The 18020-nt window shown below is 40.2% G+C and overlaps 3 protein-coding genes across 3 annotated transcripts in view; all 3 read right to left on the bottom strand.

Moving 5' to 3' along the window:
* Nucleotides 1-7197: 7197 nt before the first annotated feature.
* LOC109463283 lies at nucleotides 7198-9824 on the bottom strand. Its single transcript, XM_019760024.1, has one exon. The coding sequence runs from the start codon at nucleotides 9637-9639 to the stop codon at nucleotides 8341-8343; it is 1299 nt and encodes a 432-aa protein (XP_019615583.1). The 5' UTR covers nucleotides 9640-9824; the 3' UTR covers nucleotides 7198-8340.
* A 2360-nt stretch (nucleotides 9825-12184) lies between these two features.
* LOC109463328 lies at nucleotides 12185-14252 on the bottom strand. The gene has a single exon (XM_019760101.1). The coding sequence runs from the start codon at nucleotides 13893-13895 to the stop codon at nucleotides 12285-12287; it is 1611 nt and encodes a 536-aa protein (XP_019615660.1). The 5' UTR covers nucleotides 13896-14252; the 3' UTR covers nucleotides 12185-12284.
* A 1341-nt stretch (nucleotides 14253-15593) lies between these two features.
* LOC109463272 overlaps nucleotides 15594-18020 on the bottom strand; it is a 22734-nt gene continuing 20307 nt past the window's right edge. The window contains exons 5-8 of the mRNA XM_019760013.1: nucleotides 16814-17030; nucleotides 16380-16627; nucleotides 15989-16087; nucleotides 15594-15616 (exon numbers count right to left, since the gene is read on the bottom strand). Coding sequence (XP_019615572.1) covers nucleotides 15594-15616; nucleotides 15989-16087; nucleotides 16380-16627; nucleotides 16814-17030 — 587 coding nt within the window. The remainder of the gene's footprint in view (nucleotides 15617-15988; nucleotides 16088-16379; nucleotides 16628-16813; nucleotides 17031-18020) is intronic.

The following is an 18020-nucleotide window of genomic DNA, read 5'->3' as shown; positions in this document are numbered from 1 at the left end:
CAGCTCTAATCCAGACTGTTTTGAAATGTTTTCCAGTTAGCCCCAAATTGTCTCAAGTAAGCTGGTAATTTGCTGTTTGTGCCTAGTCACAGAAAAGAATACCAGACCACCACGCTCATTTTCTCCTTTACACCTTCTTACTTATCTTTCTCAATTTGAAATGCTTCACTTTATCACCCCCATCAAACTCCTTTCCAGCCGTGCCACTCCCCAAACACTTTGCTCATACTTGTACCGTACATCACACTTTTTTCTGATGCTTCACACCTTTCCACTTAACTTTTTTTCCTTACCTTAGCCTTTTATCTTCTGCATTTTAATTGTACCCTTTCTGTGCTCCTCTTCCAACGCTTTGGACCTTGCCTTGAACATCAAATTGCCTCAAAATTGTTGTTTTTGAGCTGAAGACTTGCCCAAATCTTGAGCTAATGCTGACCCTCAGTTGGGTAATTAATTGGATTAAAGTTTTCCCGCCAAAAAACTTAGTATATGGGGATCCTGACCTTTGACCTCTGAACACTTAGCCACCACACTCCTACTAGCTACATCAAACCAAGTCACACTGTTCCAATGCTTTGGACCTTTACTGTTACACTTACTTCTCCAAACACTTTGTGACATTCATGCTATGTCAGACCACTTAGTTACTTAAGTGACACTTTTCTGCCAGAATGATTGTCATTCTACTGTCAGCAATGCACAGAAGTTTGCTCCCCTGGGGATGTCTTTGCGGAGACACGGTGTTTCGACACACCAGCATTCCTGTGCAATTGACTGACGAGTAGAGTGACAATCATTCTGGCAGAAAAGTGTCACTTAAGTAACTAAGTGTTTCATGACATGAATGTCACAAAGTGTTTGGAGAAGTAAGTGTAACAGTAAAGGTCCAAAGCATTGGAACAGTGTGACTTGGTTTGATGTAGCTAGTAGGAGTGTGGTGGCTAAGTGTTCAGAGAAAGTGAGTAGAGGTCAAAGGTCAGGATCCCCATATACTAAGTTTTTTGGCGGGAAAACTTTAATCCAATTAAATATCTACTTGAGAGTCCCAATTATGCTAAGTGTTTTTTGGCAGGCAGGATTTCAACATAATATCTTTCACACAATTCATCAGGTCAAAACTGACAATTAAAAAAGTTTTTTGGTGGGAAAATTGAACTAGAAAGTGTTGCCAAATTTAAGTGTAAGGGTTCAAAGTGTTGGAAAGGTGAGAGAACTTAAACAACAGGCCTATATACACCAAGCAACCAAACCTAGCGTCGAAGCCTGGAGGAGAAAACCTCCGGGCCAGGGTAACAAAAATCCACAAAGCTTCCGTTAAAAAATCCACAAAGCTCTCCATTAGCATAGTAGGCCTGATGACAGACAAAGTTGTTCGTCAACAAGTCTACTACGCAGAGTCGAGGCATGTGTAAGTTTGAACCCTGGGACAGAAGTTCCTCCTCCAGGCTAAGCCCATGGACAAGAATTGGAAGGACAGAACATATGGAAAGAGAGGAATTGTGTTTTGTCATGCAGTTATATAAACTCTCAATCAAACTATGTTTATCACTGTTAACATATTGTAACAATTCAAACCTCCTGCTCCAAAATCCAGGCCATAGTAAGTCTCAAGCTCATCAAATAAAGTCTGTCAGCGCAAAACATCACTGTCAAACTCTACTAGATCAACATGAGATGAGCCCTGAATTTTCCAACAGGAGGTTAGTATTGCCACAAGCCCATCAACAGTTATAACAAAGTCTGGGTTCTACAAGACTTAAAAAAAAACAGCGAAACAAAACTACATTATGATTTCCTCAGATTATTGCCTCTTAAGTTCTTTCACTATATATACTTACATCAGATTCTACATTTTAATGATTATTTCTTTTACAACTACCCTTAAATGCAACCTGTGTCACACTGAAACTGTTTACAGTACTTTTTAAACTATATATATATATATATATGTGGTTGCAATGATTGAATTCAAAAGTTGACTGCCTGTTCACAGTACTAGTTAGCTACACAACCTAAACTTCCGTGAAATGCTGGCTAGTAATCCTAATTGTGTGTCAACCTCTCACTGTATACGACTGTTTAGAAGTGTTAACATCTCTCACTGTGCTTATATCTACATCTTATTCAATGTACTGTTTAGTTATACTGTTAGAATGCTACAGAATTGTCTTCACTTACACATTTTGTTAGCCAGTGTTCTCACTATGAGACCGACAGAAACAGATTATTTCAGACAGTAACCACAATTTCTCCATCCTTTCCTCATTTAGAAGATCATCAAAAGACTATGTTTCTACTAAGATCACAAAACCCACTCATTACGCATAATGTGGGACTATTCACTATCCATCGCCTTCAAAGAAGAAGTCAAACCTCATAATAGCAAGTGTAGTAGTAGAAGTATACGTTTTTCCAGACAGTAGTTGTCTGTCTCCTATTATTGTATTGTACCGAATAGTATCTTTGACTGTAAAGCAATCAGCCTTCGGGCGTGATTTTGCAAATACATGTAAAGAATTTAAAATTAAAAAATTATTATAAACCTGCATTTCTCCTGCGTTCTCTTAGAGTCACTGACGAAAGGTAGTGGGTGTTACCTGAAACTTCTGACTGTTTTTAAAATGTTGAGTGTTTTTGGCATATCTTATTATCTGGATGTCTAACCTTCACCGACTATAGAATCCTAACGAAAAGAAAACTTTAACTTTATGATTTTTTGTTTCGCTGATTTCATAACTCAATTTCTCCCTTTCAAACATCACACACAGCTTACCTGTAGTACACTTTACACTACAGAAAGAAAGTACAACATTGCCTTTTCCCTCTTCTGTAAAGAAATAGGACATATTTCCAACAACCATTATGTGACCAAAGTATTTTCAGGGAAAACAGTTTGATCACAAATGAATTTGAAAACATATCCCATTGCTATACTGGATGAAACAACAGACAATATTACAAGTGCTTTCCTTAGTAGGGAAATGTACTGTGTTCTACACCATATTATGCATACAAATATTAGTCACAAACTTAAACTAGATATTAGTATAAAAATGTGAACTCTTTCAATCAAAAATGACAATGAATACACAGTAGAGAGGGCCGGTTTGGATAATCAGATGTTTGGAACTAAAAATTAAGATAGAGGATTGCAGAGATCGCCCTATTCCAACATATTTCATTGTCATTTTTTTGGGTTTGCATGGGAGGTCCCGATTACGCTTTGCGCTGAATTCGGAAGGCAGCGGCCACGATCTATTCTTCATTTGTGCAGACTGGATGCTTAACACATTGACTTAATTCAAATTATGCAAAATGCACATGGCAAGGCGCAAAAGTATGCAAAGCAGCGACCCGGTATTACGCTTCATACATGCAGGTAACGCTTTACCCATAATGCAACGATTAGGTTCAACATTTAGTCATAAAGACCTGACTTCGCATTATGCAAATCTAATACGAGTGCTTACGCATTGCGGCATGCACACCCCATTTTTGAAAGAGTTCTAAAAATAAAAGCCAACTCACGATCATGGTCCGATGTTCTCTTGTCTCATAGATAGGTGACAGGTCCCTCAGGAACACACACAGGCAAATCCTCCTGGAATAGGGCAGGTATACACAGGATAGCCAACAGATGCTCTGGGAATATGGACAGGAACACAGACAGGCCACACGTGCACAGGAACATGGTCAGGTACAGTCTCAGCTTTCCATATGCTAGGGTGTAAAAGAAATAAACATTCAGAAAAATCTCATGCCAAATTTACATGTACATACACCAAGGATACATCAATATTTACAATGTTCACATATCACGTATGACATCAAAACATTCACAACATTTCTTACAAAACTGCTTTCATTGGGGCAAGAGTACATGGAACATTGTTGGTGAGTTGAAACAAGTGTATAAGGTATCACAATCCAAACAACAACGTAATATGTTGACATTCATTAAAGCCGATGAGCTAAGTTAGATAGCATAACATCAAATATCAGTTCATGAACATTGAAAAACAGATCAAGCTCATATGCACTGAAATAAAACATCAATTAGGCAATAATTTCTACATACGGCAATAAAAGATATGGAGAAAACAGGTCATGTCAAATATGTATTTACATGTGTCTGTATGTATCAATATCAAATACAGTGTAAACCATAATCACGAGCAAACGTGTCAATGAAATTGTAATGAGTTCATTTTTAACAATCATTGCACACATGCAATTATATCAACTTGTAAAGTTCTAGAAAGGTAACATTTGCAAGGCAAATGCATAATTTGCACATGGTCTGCTCTGTTACTAGTTAATTCTTACTCAGACACATTCATATACATGTATATGGTCAGACAGGAGTCTAAATCTCTCCTGCTATAAAATTGTAACATGACGTAACCCATCCCAACACTAGTTACCATGGTAACAGGCACAACATTGGTTCTGGTCATTGAGGTCTGTATGGAGAAGAAGAAGAAGAGCAAGAAGAAACTGTGCAAATATGTTATATATAAATCCTTCGGTTTTAAACATAAGATTTCAACTTGATGAAACATGATCAACAAGACGGTCATGAAAGGACAATACACATGAAAATTTAAGATGCCCCTTCATGAAAGTTCTACAGACCTGCAAGGGATTGAAACCCAGGACCACAATGCCACCGTCATTTGTTGATATTTATTCCCAAGTTGTGAAGTTGTGTTCCTGAAAAACAACTAATTACATAATGGTACCTCTGAAAACATTTCCCTTGGTTTGGAGCTCTGTGATGAATTAAATCATGAGAATCTGTATAAACAACATGCAGGAGCTTCAGTAACAGCAACAAGGCATACAAATCATCATATTCAGGTATTGTTGGCTGTCATGAATTTTTCTTAGGTTTACACGACAAATATCAAAATTCTAATCTCAGATTTTAACAAGTCAAGTTAGAGAGTCTGTTTGGGATAATTTACCGCTCAACAACTGGTTAATATGCATAGAAAAGTCCTGACTTGTTCCAGGATAAACAACAGCGGCACCGCCTCTCTTGCAGTACTTTAAACCTGTGGTGGATTCTCGGTGTCTTTTCTACCGACAAATTTACCTTCCTGAGCACTATGTGACGTATATCATTACCTTGGATATGGTCTTTGATACACAAACAACTCTGTTACCGCCCCCCTCCCCACTCAATACCAGTCGTCTGTCTCCCCTCCTTCCAAATCTATCACCTTGTCCATGTCATCCTCTGCAAAACCGGCTCCATCGTGTCCCTCCTGCCTGCTCTTGGCCTCGGAACACTTTTTTTACGTTGAAACGCATAGAATTTGACCAAAATACACAGGACCAACAAAGCACGTTCCACCTTTCAGAAACTAGGTCAGAGGTCACACGTTCTAGCGCCCCTCAGCGGTTTATTTACAAACTGCACCTCATAAGGTTGCGGTTGGTGTACTGTTCACTACATTTTGTACGCACGGGTTGATATTTGGTTGGCCTCGCGTCTCTTTGTGTATGTTATTCACGCTTAAAAATACAGGGATATCTTATCATCAGCAATTGATATGAAAGAAGTCAAAAATTTCTATAATCGTAATAAGAGCTCGACATAGAGAGTGACGTAGAGCACCATTCACCGGGGTCGTATACTTTAGCCGGAGGTTTTGTCCAGTAGTATTTTTTCGTAAACCTGCACGAGAAGTGTGCTTCTATTTCAGGATCATTGATTTTACCCTCATTGAATAGTTTATTGACCTATGTCACTAATTAAAATTAGTGGCTTGGCCTACACGGTGCCTTTTTATCCAACACTGGCATGACTGGAGATACAGTATACATTCACTTGAGCACACAAATGCGCCCCCAGCGGTTGCTTAACTTAGTACAGCGTTAACTCGTGGGGGATAGTTGCCGCAACCTATTTTCGAAATTCTATCTTTTTGCTTCATTTAACTGAAATAAGATTTATCTACAATGAGTCCGGAGAGTATCTACGACAACTTAAAGTACAGCTTACCTCCAAAGCGGACGTGGCGCGTCTTCCTGGGTGGAATTTTTACCCGCTCGTTCTTCCCTTCCATGTGCACTCGCCATCTTGGAAAGGCGTGTTTCACGCACATGTGCCTGTGGCACCTGTAAATCATGAGCAAAATTTGAATTCGATAATCAAGTTAACACAAGATTAGCGACAGGCCAATAGGCAATCATTACACATGCATGCCTGAAAAAAAATGAGATGATTTAATCAATATTATGGCTTTTATCTTACGAATTCGAAATTCTATATTTTGCTATCGTCATCATTCAACTTTATCAATTTAGGAGGAAAACACACGTTAGTAATTTTCCGAAACATGATCTTTGCTTGACCCTTTATCTTTTGATTGAGGAACACTTTATCAGGCCCTTTTATCACAAGACAATTTAGATACTCTATCGAAAGAGCCGTAAAATTCTACGTCACATCCTAGCGATAGCAGTTTTGAAAGTCCAGTGTCCGAGGACTCTCTTGCTACGACCACCGCGAAAACGGTCAGAACCTGAATGATAAGCATGCTGGGGGATATCATGGTTATGGTTATGATTGTCTAACATGATGCAACACGGTGGATACAATCACTCACGTGGGCGTTCCGTCAGCAATCTTATCTTTTGCAGGTTCTAGGAATTGTTGACGGGCCAACATTCCCCCCAGGTAGTGCGTGGGTGAGTCAAACAGACAAATCTACAGACAGGTAGGATGACAACACGTCTATATTGGAATATATTAAAGCAGCCACCCGTTCAGCGACAAGCATCGCTAATTCTAAACTAGTCGAGAATCTAGATACATTAAGCCTACAGTAATAAAACAATGCGAAATTTGACTAACACCTGCAGATGAATATACCCCGGGTGCTCTGATGGCTAATTTGCACGGTATTCGTGCATGTTTTCAGCCGTATGTTCATACTAATTTACTAATGGCCTCTTGACACATAAACCATATTTTCCTAAGCGTTAGTCGCTCGAGCTCACTTAATGCTGCTATACTTTACGCACTTCTTGAGCGGGGCTCTAATATTTACATTAGCCTAGGCCGGCGCCAACCATCCACTGAGTTAAGACCTTCACAAGTTTCAAATGATTTTATTCTATTCATCACAACACCAAAAGCGTACTTCAATTGAATTATTTATATTGCAAACTATCACGTTTTACATCAAAAGTCTCAAAAAGCACAGTTACTAACACAACAACAGTTATTGTATTTTCTATTAAGGTGTACAAGGACAATGCATACGTTATTATTTTAAGTGTGTTAACATCAAATCACGAATACGCAAGAAGATGGTATATATTAATATTAACGTGCACTGTTTACATCAACAACGTAAAATCCACCATATGCAGTGGTGCCTGTATCGCTCAACAACTGATACAAACTCTTATTTTCTCTTTTGGTAATTTATGATGAAATCTTCAAATTACTTGTAGCATGTGCTCACGACGTTACTGGTCAAAACGCTCTTGTCATGCAGTAGTCGGAATACTGTTAGTAACATTCAACAGTACAGATCATTACCATACAGGACAGAAGCCATGCTCCAATTGTTTCACGTGTCAACCATCCCAGTACACTATCAGCCTGGCATGAGGACCAACATAACTTATCTTTTTTTCCTATTATCACTGTTACATCTACAAAAAATCAGTTAATCATGGCTAGATGATTAGATGTCTGTTTAAATGAGCGCAAATGCTATAGTAAGCTTATTTGGCCATCTTACCAGAAATCTTACCAGATCTATGTACTAACAGCCAAAAAATATTTCTCGATATTTGACAAGAAATTCCCAAAAGATTATACATGTTGTGTGAAAAGGTGCCATGTTTCAAAAAAACTGAATGGTCTATTGAGTCTTTAAGAGTTGATCATCCATTTTGTTATTTGAAGGAATAAAAACGCTCTATGTCACATTACACATTATTTTCATAGATGTTTTCACTGTCCTGTGTTTCTGAAACATTTTCAGTTACGTTGCAATATGTTTTCACCACTCATCTCCGCAATATGATGGGGTGCATCGAAAATACTCGACATTGCATAAGCTTTGTCTTTGTCATATGTGTAATATTATAATCCAAGATTGCACCCTGTCACTGACATGACAAACTACAAGTTGCTCCTTGCTTTATTTACCAACTAACAGTGCTAGACTGTTACCGACTCCACTGTATGTTAACGTTCTCTACAGGAAATAGCCAAGAACGATTTTTAGAATTTCCCTCACAAGCCCTCACATGGGTGATAGTGAAAGGGACTACATGTAAGTTAATTAACAAATTGGCATATATACTCTGTGTCTACATTGGTGTATCAGATCTCATTTTAATGTGTCTACACAAAAGATTTAAATCCATCAGTAAAATTATTACCATCGTTGCTATAGGAAATAAGAACCATGGACCATTGAATATTTTCTGTGTCATTTCTGTCATGTCCGGTGCCTTTGTCATTTCTGTGGCGTCCGGTGCCTGCGTCATTTCTGTCATGTTCAGTGCCTGTGTCATTTCTGTCATGTTCAGTGCCTGTGTCATTTCTGTCTTGTCAAGTGCCTGCGTCATTTCTGTCTTGTCAAGTGCCTGCGTCATTTTTGTCATGCTCAGTGCCTGTGTAATTTCTGTCATGTTCAGTGCCTGTGTCATTTCTGTCATGTTCAGTGTCTGTGTCATTTCTGTCATGTTCAGTGCCTGTGTCATTTCTATCATGCCCAGTGCCTGTGTCATTTCTGTCGTGCCCAATGCCTGTGTACTCGTCCGTGATAGTTCTGCCCTGCTGTGGGTTGTTGGCAGCGAAGACCAAGTGGTGACATTAGGCTGATGAGCGCCATAATTAGCTGTGGGACAGGGAGTGTCTGCGGGACAGGGCTTCCGGAAACATTTTGAGATATCCAATTTATAGAGTTCTACGCCCTCTAAATTTGGAGGTGTTTTACAGCGAAACGAGCCTGGGTGTTTATACATTGAATATGCCATTGTCTTAGTCATAAACAAGTTAATGCAGAAACTTGTTTGTTGGTACCGGCACCTTTCCGTCGTTATCGCCAAATGAATGAGCCAACCTATGTCGCAATCACAATGGAAAGGATTACCCCACACGATCGCAGTGTATACATGTAGTTTGTATGAACCCTTCAGCATGTCAATTCCTAAATCACAGGAAGCAAAGGTCGTGAGGCGGTTGTAGGAAATGTTCACCCGTCGTAGGAATCGCAGGGCAGACTTGACGGGGAAGAGGTTAACGCAGAAAATCTGGTTTTGTGACAGATCTAACTCAGACAGATTCGGCAATTTCTTCAGACATTTCCAAGAGAAATGACTGATACTGTTATTTCGTAGATTGATCGTTTTTAGGTAGTCAAGTTCCGCGCACGGAAAGGTAGTCAGGGCGTTGTTGGGAAGAATAAGATCGTACACTTCGGTTGGAACTTCGTTAGGAACACTCATCAGGCCCTTGTTATCACAAGTCAATTTAGATACTCTACCCAAAGAGCTGTAAAATTCTACGTCACATCCTAGCGATAGCAGTGTTGAAAGTCCAGTGTCCGAGGACTCTCTTGCTACGACCACCGCGAAAACGGTCAGAATCTGAACGACAAGCATGCTGGGGGATATCAGACGCCCGTTTAGATGTCTATAATGTGGTGCTATCCAAACTCATGGAGAAAAGAATGACATTCCCTTGCTACAAAAAACAAAAAAACTATAATCCTAATATTATTATCTGTGATAGTTATGTGTGCAGATTGATTTTGTGTATCGCTGCAGTAAGTGCACAGTACAGCAGACAAATTGTGTTATTGTTTACAATCACTTAAAATACCAGTTAGTATCACTTTGTCTTGCTGTGCGCTTAAACGTCCTTGTTTCTGTCAGTGTGGGTTGGGTTGCCTATGAACGCTGTCACCCCAACAGCTTTATTCTGTGGCCCAGACGCCGCTTAGGTTCTCCTCGCCAGAAAGCGCTCTGACATCCTAAAGACTGAAGAAGAAAAATGCTCAGAATAAACAGGTGTCCTGTAATCGGTACAGTAAAGTCACGGGTTCCATCCCGGCCGAGCCATTTCAAAGATCGAGAAATAGTATGGCAATTGAACTACATATTCCTGGACGTGTCTCCGTCGAAACAATGCAATCAAATACATCAAAAACGTATTGCATGTTTTACAACACTCGCACTCTCGCACAGCGCAAGCTAGGTGTTTCCAAGGTACGGCAGTATTAGGAAGTCCGGCAGATCTGCTGAAAACATCGACTGACAGCAAAGGCCTGTGCCAACAAACTGGGGCCGAAACACTCCACAGCCAACCCGCAGAGAATGGTCGCTAGCTATAGCTATAGGGTAGTACATCGTTCAATACAGCACTGGTACACCAGTTACCGATAGTTTGCAATTTTGCTCTCTCGACGTTTCTGATAATGGTCACATCAACAGCTTTCTGTGAAACAACGTGAACAATCATTAATATTTCAGTAAGCTTACCTGAAGAAAATATTCTTACTTAAGCTGCTGCCTCAGTGTGTAATTGGCCCCTTCCCCTTCTACTAGTTCTAGGAGACCGGTTATAGTCAGTCAGCCCGATTAGAAATCGCGCGATTTGGGCAGGCTTCCTCCCGTGGCGCCTGCCGCTTGCCGACTGAGAAGGGAACAAGCTGATTTCTATGTTTGTATGATTGTCTAGCGTGATGTAACACGGTGGATACAATCACTCGCGTGGGCGTTCCGTCAACAATCTTATCTTTTGCAGGTTCTAGGAATTGTTGACGGGCCAACATTCCCCCCAGGTACTGCGTGGGTGAGTAAAACAGACAAATCTACAGACAGGTAGGATGACAACACGTCTATATTGGAATATATTAAAGCAGCCACCCGTTCAGCGACAAGCATCGCTAATTCTAAACTAGTCGATAATCTAGATACATTAAGCCTACAGTAATAAAACAATGCGAAATTTGACTAACACCTGCAGATGAATATACCCCGGGTGCTCTGATGGCTAATTTGCACGGTATTCGTGCATGTTGTCAGCCGTATGTTCATACTAATGGCATCTTGACACATAAACCATATTTTCCTAAGCGTTAGTCGCTCACTTAATGCTGCTAGACTTAACGCACTTCTTGAGCGGGGCTCTAATATTTACATTAGCCTAGGCCAACCATCCACTGAGTTAAGAGCTTCACACGTTTCAAATTATCGGTCTTTTTTAAATTCTATTCATCACAACACCAAAAGCGTACTTATCAATTGAATGATTTATATTGCAAACTATCACGTTTTACATCAAAAGTCTCAAAAAGCACAGTTACTAACACAACAACAGTTACTGTATGTTCTATTAAGGTGTACAAGGACAATGCATACGTTATTATTTTAAGTGTGTTAACATCAAATCATGAATACACAAGAAGATGGTATATATTAATATTAACGTGCACTGTAAAGTGTTTACATCAACAACGTAAAATCCACCATATGCAGTGGTGGCTGTATGGCTCAACAACTGATACAGGCTCTAATTTCCCTTTTGGTAATTTATGATGGAATCTTCAAATTAAGATGGATGTAGTAAGTGCTCACGACGTTACTGGTAAAAAAGCTCTTGTCATGCAGTAGTCGGAATACTGTTACTAACATTCAACAGTACAGATCATTACCATACAGGACAGAAGCCATGCTCCAATTGTTTTACGTGTCAACCATCCCAGTACGCTATCAGCCTGGCATGATGGACCAACATAACATACCTTATCTTTTTTTCCTCTTATCACTGTTACATCTACAAAAAAATCAGTTAATCATGGTCAGATGATTAGATGTCTGTTTAAATGAGCGCAAATGCTATAGTAAGCTTATTTGGCCATGTCTGACACAGCATTTTTATATCATAGAGAACGCAATGGTCTAAGCACCATTAACAACATAGCCTTAGAAATCTTACCAGATCTCTTTATATAAGCGCAAATGCATGTGAATATATGTTATTGCAAGATCATTTGGCTGTGTGTGACACAGTATCATAGAGAACGTAATGGTCTTTGCATCATTACCAAGTTAAACATAAACTTATATATAAGTAATCTTACTAAATGTACGTACTAACACGTACCCAAAATGATTTCTAGAGATTTTACAAGACATTCCCAAAAGATACTAAATGTGGTGGGAAAAGATGCCATGTTTCACAAAACGGAATGGACTACAAAGAGTTGATCATTCATTTTTTTCATCTGTAGAATAAAAACGCTCTATGACACATTTTTATTTTCATAGATGTTTTCACTGTCCTGTGTTTCTGAAACATTTTCTGTTACGTTGCAAATGTCTTCATCACTCAGCTCCGCAATATGATATTGGGGTGTATCGAAAATAATCGACATCGCACAAGCCTTGTCATATGTGTAGGAATCAGACTCGCCAGCGCAACACCCGTCTACGTCTGGGTTCTGTCTGGCAACTTGCTGACTAGGAACACTGTTTGCAACTTGGCCAGCCGCCATGTTGTTCACGTGACCAATAGGGACATTTTTACAGGGTTGTCCCCGGCGCATTGCCACATACACAGCAAACACTACACCACAGATCCCAGCAATTATTACAACAACTGCAATGACAACCACCCATCCGGACAACACGGCAACAGGTTGTGGGGATGGCTTTAGGGTCTGTGTCATTTCCGCCATGTTAAGCGTCAATGTCGAGTTTGTATCGGTCAGGATCTGTCGGGTCTGTCCGGTTGCTAACACTGACCTAGAGTAAATGTTGCACACCACATCTGGTGTCACGGGACTAAAGGTAGTGTCACTTGTTTCTGTAAAGATAGCGGTCAATGTAGAATTAATGCCGTCAGAAAAACCGTTCAGATTTCGGGATAATGATCGCGTTTTGGCCTGTGGCGGTGTGGGGAACGTACTCGTAAGGAACAGGTCTGACCTACGACTGGTTAGCGGCAACGATGTAGATGTGGTCACGTTATGATGAATTAAAATAAATGGATTTTCGTAAACTTTATGACAGGGGTTGTCTAAACGACATGGCTTTGGCTGGTGCAGCGGTACGAGTCGTCGTAATGTCTTATCAAATGTATAACAAGCTCTGGTATTCAGGGAACGGAGTTCTCGGCCGGCTAGCCAAGAAGGTGTACTACAGCGGAACAAAGAAGGCTTGCTAAGCATATCGATTGCAACTATGTTTTCCTTAAAATAGTTTGTGCAAAACACGGTGGTTCGGCCACGGCACAGTTCCACTTTTTTCGCCACTTCCAGCATCCAGAGCACCTCACAGCTGCACCAGAAATGGTTACCCGCCATCATCACACGGGAAAGTGAAGTTGGCCTGTTTGCATTGCCAATGCCAAGATCACACAAAGGCAAAGAAAAGATCCGGTTAAAGGAAACGTTCAAGAGTCGTAGTTCGGTCAAGAAAGGCATAACAGGAAATAAGTTGACACAGAAAATTTGGTTCTGGGACAAATCTAGTTCAGTTAGCCTTGTCATATTCTTCAGGCAGTGCCAAGGCACGTAACTGATGTTGTTGTTCCGTAGGTTCAGCCTGTACAGACTGTCCAGACCCGTACACGGAAAGACAGTGATAGCGTTGTTAGGAAGCAGAAGCTCAAACAGAGACTTAGACAGATCTGTGGGAATGCTTGTCAAGCCTTTGTTGTTGCAATAAATGCTACATACGATAGGTAAAGACGGGTGATGTGTCACATCACATCCTTGAACTTGAAGTTTTGAAAGCTCTAGTTCCTGGTCTGCTGCGTTTAAAGATACAAAGAACATAGCCAAAACGGCAAGCATGCTGACAATACGTAATATTGGTATCAGAAATAGGCTAGATCTCTGTAGGAATCGCATGGTGGTGTGAATGTGACAAGATGCACTAACGATTTCGTGAAGAATTTGGTTGATATTCACTACATTGATAAAAAAGGCTCCGTCCCTGATCCGTCGCCAAAAAGCAAACGTCTAAAGCAAGAACTTTAACATCTCAACCTTCTTATGTCTTAGCTGGGTGTTGTTTGTAGTAGCAAAATTTGGTTTTGTTATACAGGTGCCATTAATTACAATACACTACTTCCGTTTGTTCTAATTAATGAAAAAATATCAGTTCCACTTGTAGCATGATAGACCAACAAAGCGACTTGTTATCTTGTCTGATCACTCCTTAACTCCTTGGATAGGACGTCTCAGCTTTTCTTCACCAGAAACCTCGACCTTAAGAATTAGAAAAAATACCTAGAATCAGCCAATGCTTGGACAACGTCTGCTCAAAGTAAAATAAAAGGCTATACTCTACGTACATATCCTCTAATATGTGTAGTATCTGACTAGATCCTTGTGTTTTTCTAAAATTATGATATGATCTAAACATATGTAAAAGTGGTTCGATTTTTTTCTTTTATTCGTGCATAGAACAGTCACCATCCCTTGATTTTTATATATGCACATTACATCGATTGATATTATATTGCCAACCAAACAACAAGAAACCACATAATAATGCAGAACTGTATAGAAATACTGTATGATGACATACATGTAGTAGTCATCCGGCCAGAGATGATACAAGAAATGATTCTTTGATTCGTAAGAAACACTTACATACCTTCCAGAAAATACCCAAGCTTCATTCTGGCCTCCTGATAGTAAAGTTTCTGAAGGTGTAGTGTGCTCTCCTGCGTTGACACATGTAAAAAAAAGAAGAAGAATCCTAGATTGTCTATCTGCCTGCCATTGGGCTTGTTTATAACATGTTGCGTGTTTACTACTGCCATGCAATCATATCCCTACAATCTCTGCTCTCTTTGTGGAATCTAAATCCGTACAACAATACGGAGAACTGTTTGTCATTTACAAACATTATTTGGACAACAAGTAAAATGCTCATACACCAGAAATTTTAAGGGAAGGTACCTGCCATGCATAAGTGTATCTGATTATCTTCTTGATTTCCTTCTCAACAAACTTTGTAACAATACTGTACGTTTGTTGCTGTTAATCCATGTAGCTTACCTGACGAAAATGTGAAGACGCTGCCACGTGTCTCCTACCCTAACCCGACTGAGAAGAATGAAATCTGCTGATCTGTCTATCATGATGCGCGTGGGAGCGTCATCAACGATCTTGTATTTGTAAACTTCATTTTCTTGAAATCAATTTGCGGGCCCGCCGTTCCCTCCAGCAGTGCGTGGGTGAATGAAATAGACTAATCTCAAGTCCAAGTACACGTCTAACTTGGAGTTACATATATGTACTGGCAACGTTATGTAAACGTTGGGTCCAAAACTTTTACTGTGCGACTTAGCTAATCCATTTGTTTTGATATAGGCCTAAAGAACTACATTTTTGTATGGGCCTTTAGAACTATTTTATGGAGTTTGTTTTACAATTTTCTGTCGAAACGAGGAAGTCACGACTTATAATTAGCTCCTGTAGTTTCGTAACAAATATACCACCAACAACTGACAGAATAAGGGTTACACAAATGTACCACCAACAAGTGACAGAATAAGGGTTACACAAATGTACCACCAACAACTGACAGAATAAGGGTTACACAAATGTACCACCAACGACTGACAGAATAAGGGTCACACATACAACAAATGTACCACCATAGACTGACCGAATAAGGGTTACACAAATATACCACCAACGACTGACAGAATAAGGGTCACACAATTGTACCACCATAGACTGACCGAATAAGGGTCACACAAATATACCACCAACGACTGACAGAATAAGCGTCACACAAATATACCACCAACGACTGACAGAATAAGGGTCACACAAATGTACCACCATAGACTGACCGAATAAGAGTCACACAAATATCACCAACGACTGACAGAATAAGGGTCACACAAATGTACCACCAACGACTGACAGAATAAGGGTCACACAAATGTACCACCAACGACTGACAGAATAAGAGTCACACGCACTTGGGGTTGTCGGTGGCATTGCCGGACTCCCCGATGTGGATGTTGAAGGGGTTGACTCGGTCCCAACAACAGGGATCCTGGCGGTTGAAGATAACCACCCTGTAGACAGCGTTAAAACATAAGAACAGTTACATTAGAGTTTTGGGCACACATTATTAGCTATAATACCACCAACGACTGACAGAATAAGGGTCACACAAATGTACCACCATAGACTGACCGAATAAGAGTCACACTAGTACTGGTCAGGATTGGCACCATGTGAGGAAAATCTCCGCACTAGCATCATCACGTCACTCGGAGATTTTAAATTAAAGATCGATGCTGTTGTAATCTTGTCGAGCAAATATCATTACAGTGGCATATAAAAATGTAATTACAAAAGACACACCTGAATCTGAAAAGACTTGGACCTCGCACAGGGACAGGGCTCGGTGGTACCCGGGAAGACGGACCCCGACGTACCGTCCCGTCATCCCCTGGCACGGGACGGAAATGGACGGCTGGTTCACGCGGTCGAGTTGATGGTCACCTCCGCACTTGGGGTTGTCGGTGACATTGCCGGACTCCCCGATGTGGATGTTGAAGGGGTTGACTCGGTCCCAACAACAGGGATCCTGGCGGTTGAAGATAACCACCCTGCAGACAGCGTTAAAAACACAAGAACATTTACATTAGAGTTTTGGGCACACATTATATCAGCTATGACGGCACAGGTCCCATGAGTGGTCCGTTGTATTTCCAGCTGAACTTGTCAGTGGTGTATAAGCTTGAGAAGTGAATGGTTTCTTTTTTGTTGTTGTTGTTGTTGGTTTCCAAACTTACCTGTTAATCGGAAACGATTGTCCGAGATCAACCCACCACATGGGGTTGTGTTCGAACTCCGTGTGGAGACAGGATCCAGAGTCCACCCACTGGTCAGTAAAGTAGTGAGAATAGGTGTTTCCGTCCACGCCACGGCCGGCTGACCCATTCCACTCGACGGATGATTGGAACGCCGGTCTCCCTAGAGCGATGTTAGTATCAGCTCTAGGCAAGACGACTGTCAGACATAATGTAGAAGTAACATGTTTTACTAAGTACACATGTGTATATGTTGAATCATCATAACTTCAACAGGTATTTAAGATGAGAAAATCATAATGGATTTATTATAACGGAATCACTCAGCATTTTTGTACTACAGCTGATAGATTTGACAGGGTGAAACCAAGATTTGATCAACCTAAAAGTGACCCGAACTGGTGGGACCCTGAAAAAATGGCGGAGACAGGGCTTTGTGAGCTTAAGTTTTCTTAAATTTCCCAAGGCATGTATGAGAAGTCAATCTTAAAGCACCTTGAAGCCGAAATGTGTGATTGTCGGGTCTTAGTCTAATCTCAGTGAAAAGCAGTGTGGATTTTCTAAGAAGTACATTACCAAGTTTTCAGGTTCCTTGTTGAAGACAAAATTTTGTGCACAAAAATGATGTCATACAAACGAAATGATTTCTATGAGTGTCGGAAGGGTTCTAAACTAGTAAATACTGCAGGGCATGAGTGTTTCGCTGGAAAGACTAAAGTGCAAATAGTCTACAATGTGTAAAACAAGAGTTCCGAGATCTCATACCTCCATGAAATATGGGCTTGCTTTGTCCTCATTAATTATGCAAACAACCTCTACATTAACATAATATATGCATAGCGACGCAAACCTTTAAGTAACTTACACATGTTACGAGGTATAAAATTCCCATCACTCACCAATAAGGATTCACAGAATTTTCACATTAATTATGCAAATTAGGTCATCATTTGCATAATTGGTATCTGTTGATGTTCCGCCTGCCACAGATTAAATAGATTACATGTATAGCAGTACCATTATATGAAACACTGTAATTATAGAACTTCCTCATTAATTATGCAAATTAAGTCCTCATTTGCATAATTTGCATTTAATCATGTACAACTGTCTCTCAGGTATCTACACACCAAAAAGTGATGAAAATATGTTGTTCCAATGTGGACTTATTGGCTTTGAAAGTTTTACC

The sequence above is a fragment of the Branchiostoma belcheri genome, unplaced genomic scaffold, assembly GCF_001625305.1.
Source record: "Branchiostoma belcheri isolate BF01 breed outbred unplaced genomic scaffold, Haploidv18h27 scaffold124, whole genome shotgun sequence".
Classification (NCBI taxonomy): Eukaryota; Metazoa; Chordata; class Leptocardii; order Amphioxiformes; family Branchiostomatidae; genus Branchiostoma; species Branchiostoma belcheri.
Note: the sequence above shows the minus strand (reverse complement) of the source record. Positions and strands in the feature narration are given on the sequence as shown.

Bases quoted from the DNA above. Each gene is read 5' to 3' on its own strand.
- LOC109463283 (XM_019760024.1), bottom strand. From the start codon at position 9,639: ATGCTTGTCGTTCAGATTCTGACCGTTTTCGCGGTGGTCGTAGCAAGA.
- LOC109463328 (XM_019760101.1), bottom strand. From the start codon at position 13,895: ATGCGATTCCTACAGAGATCTAGCCTATTTCTGATACCAATATTACGT.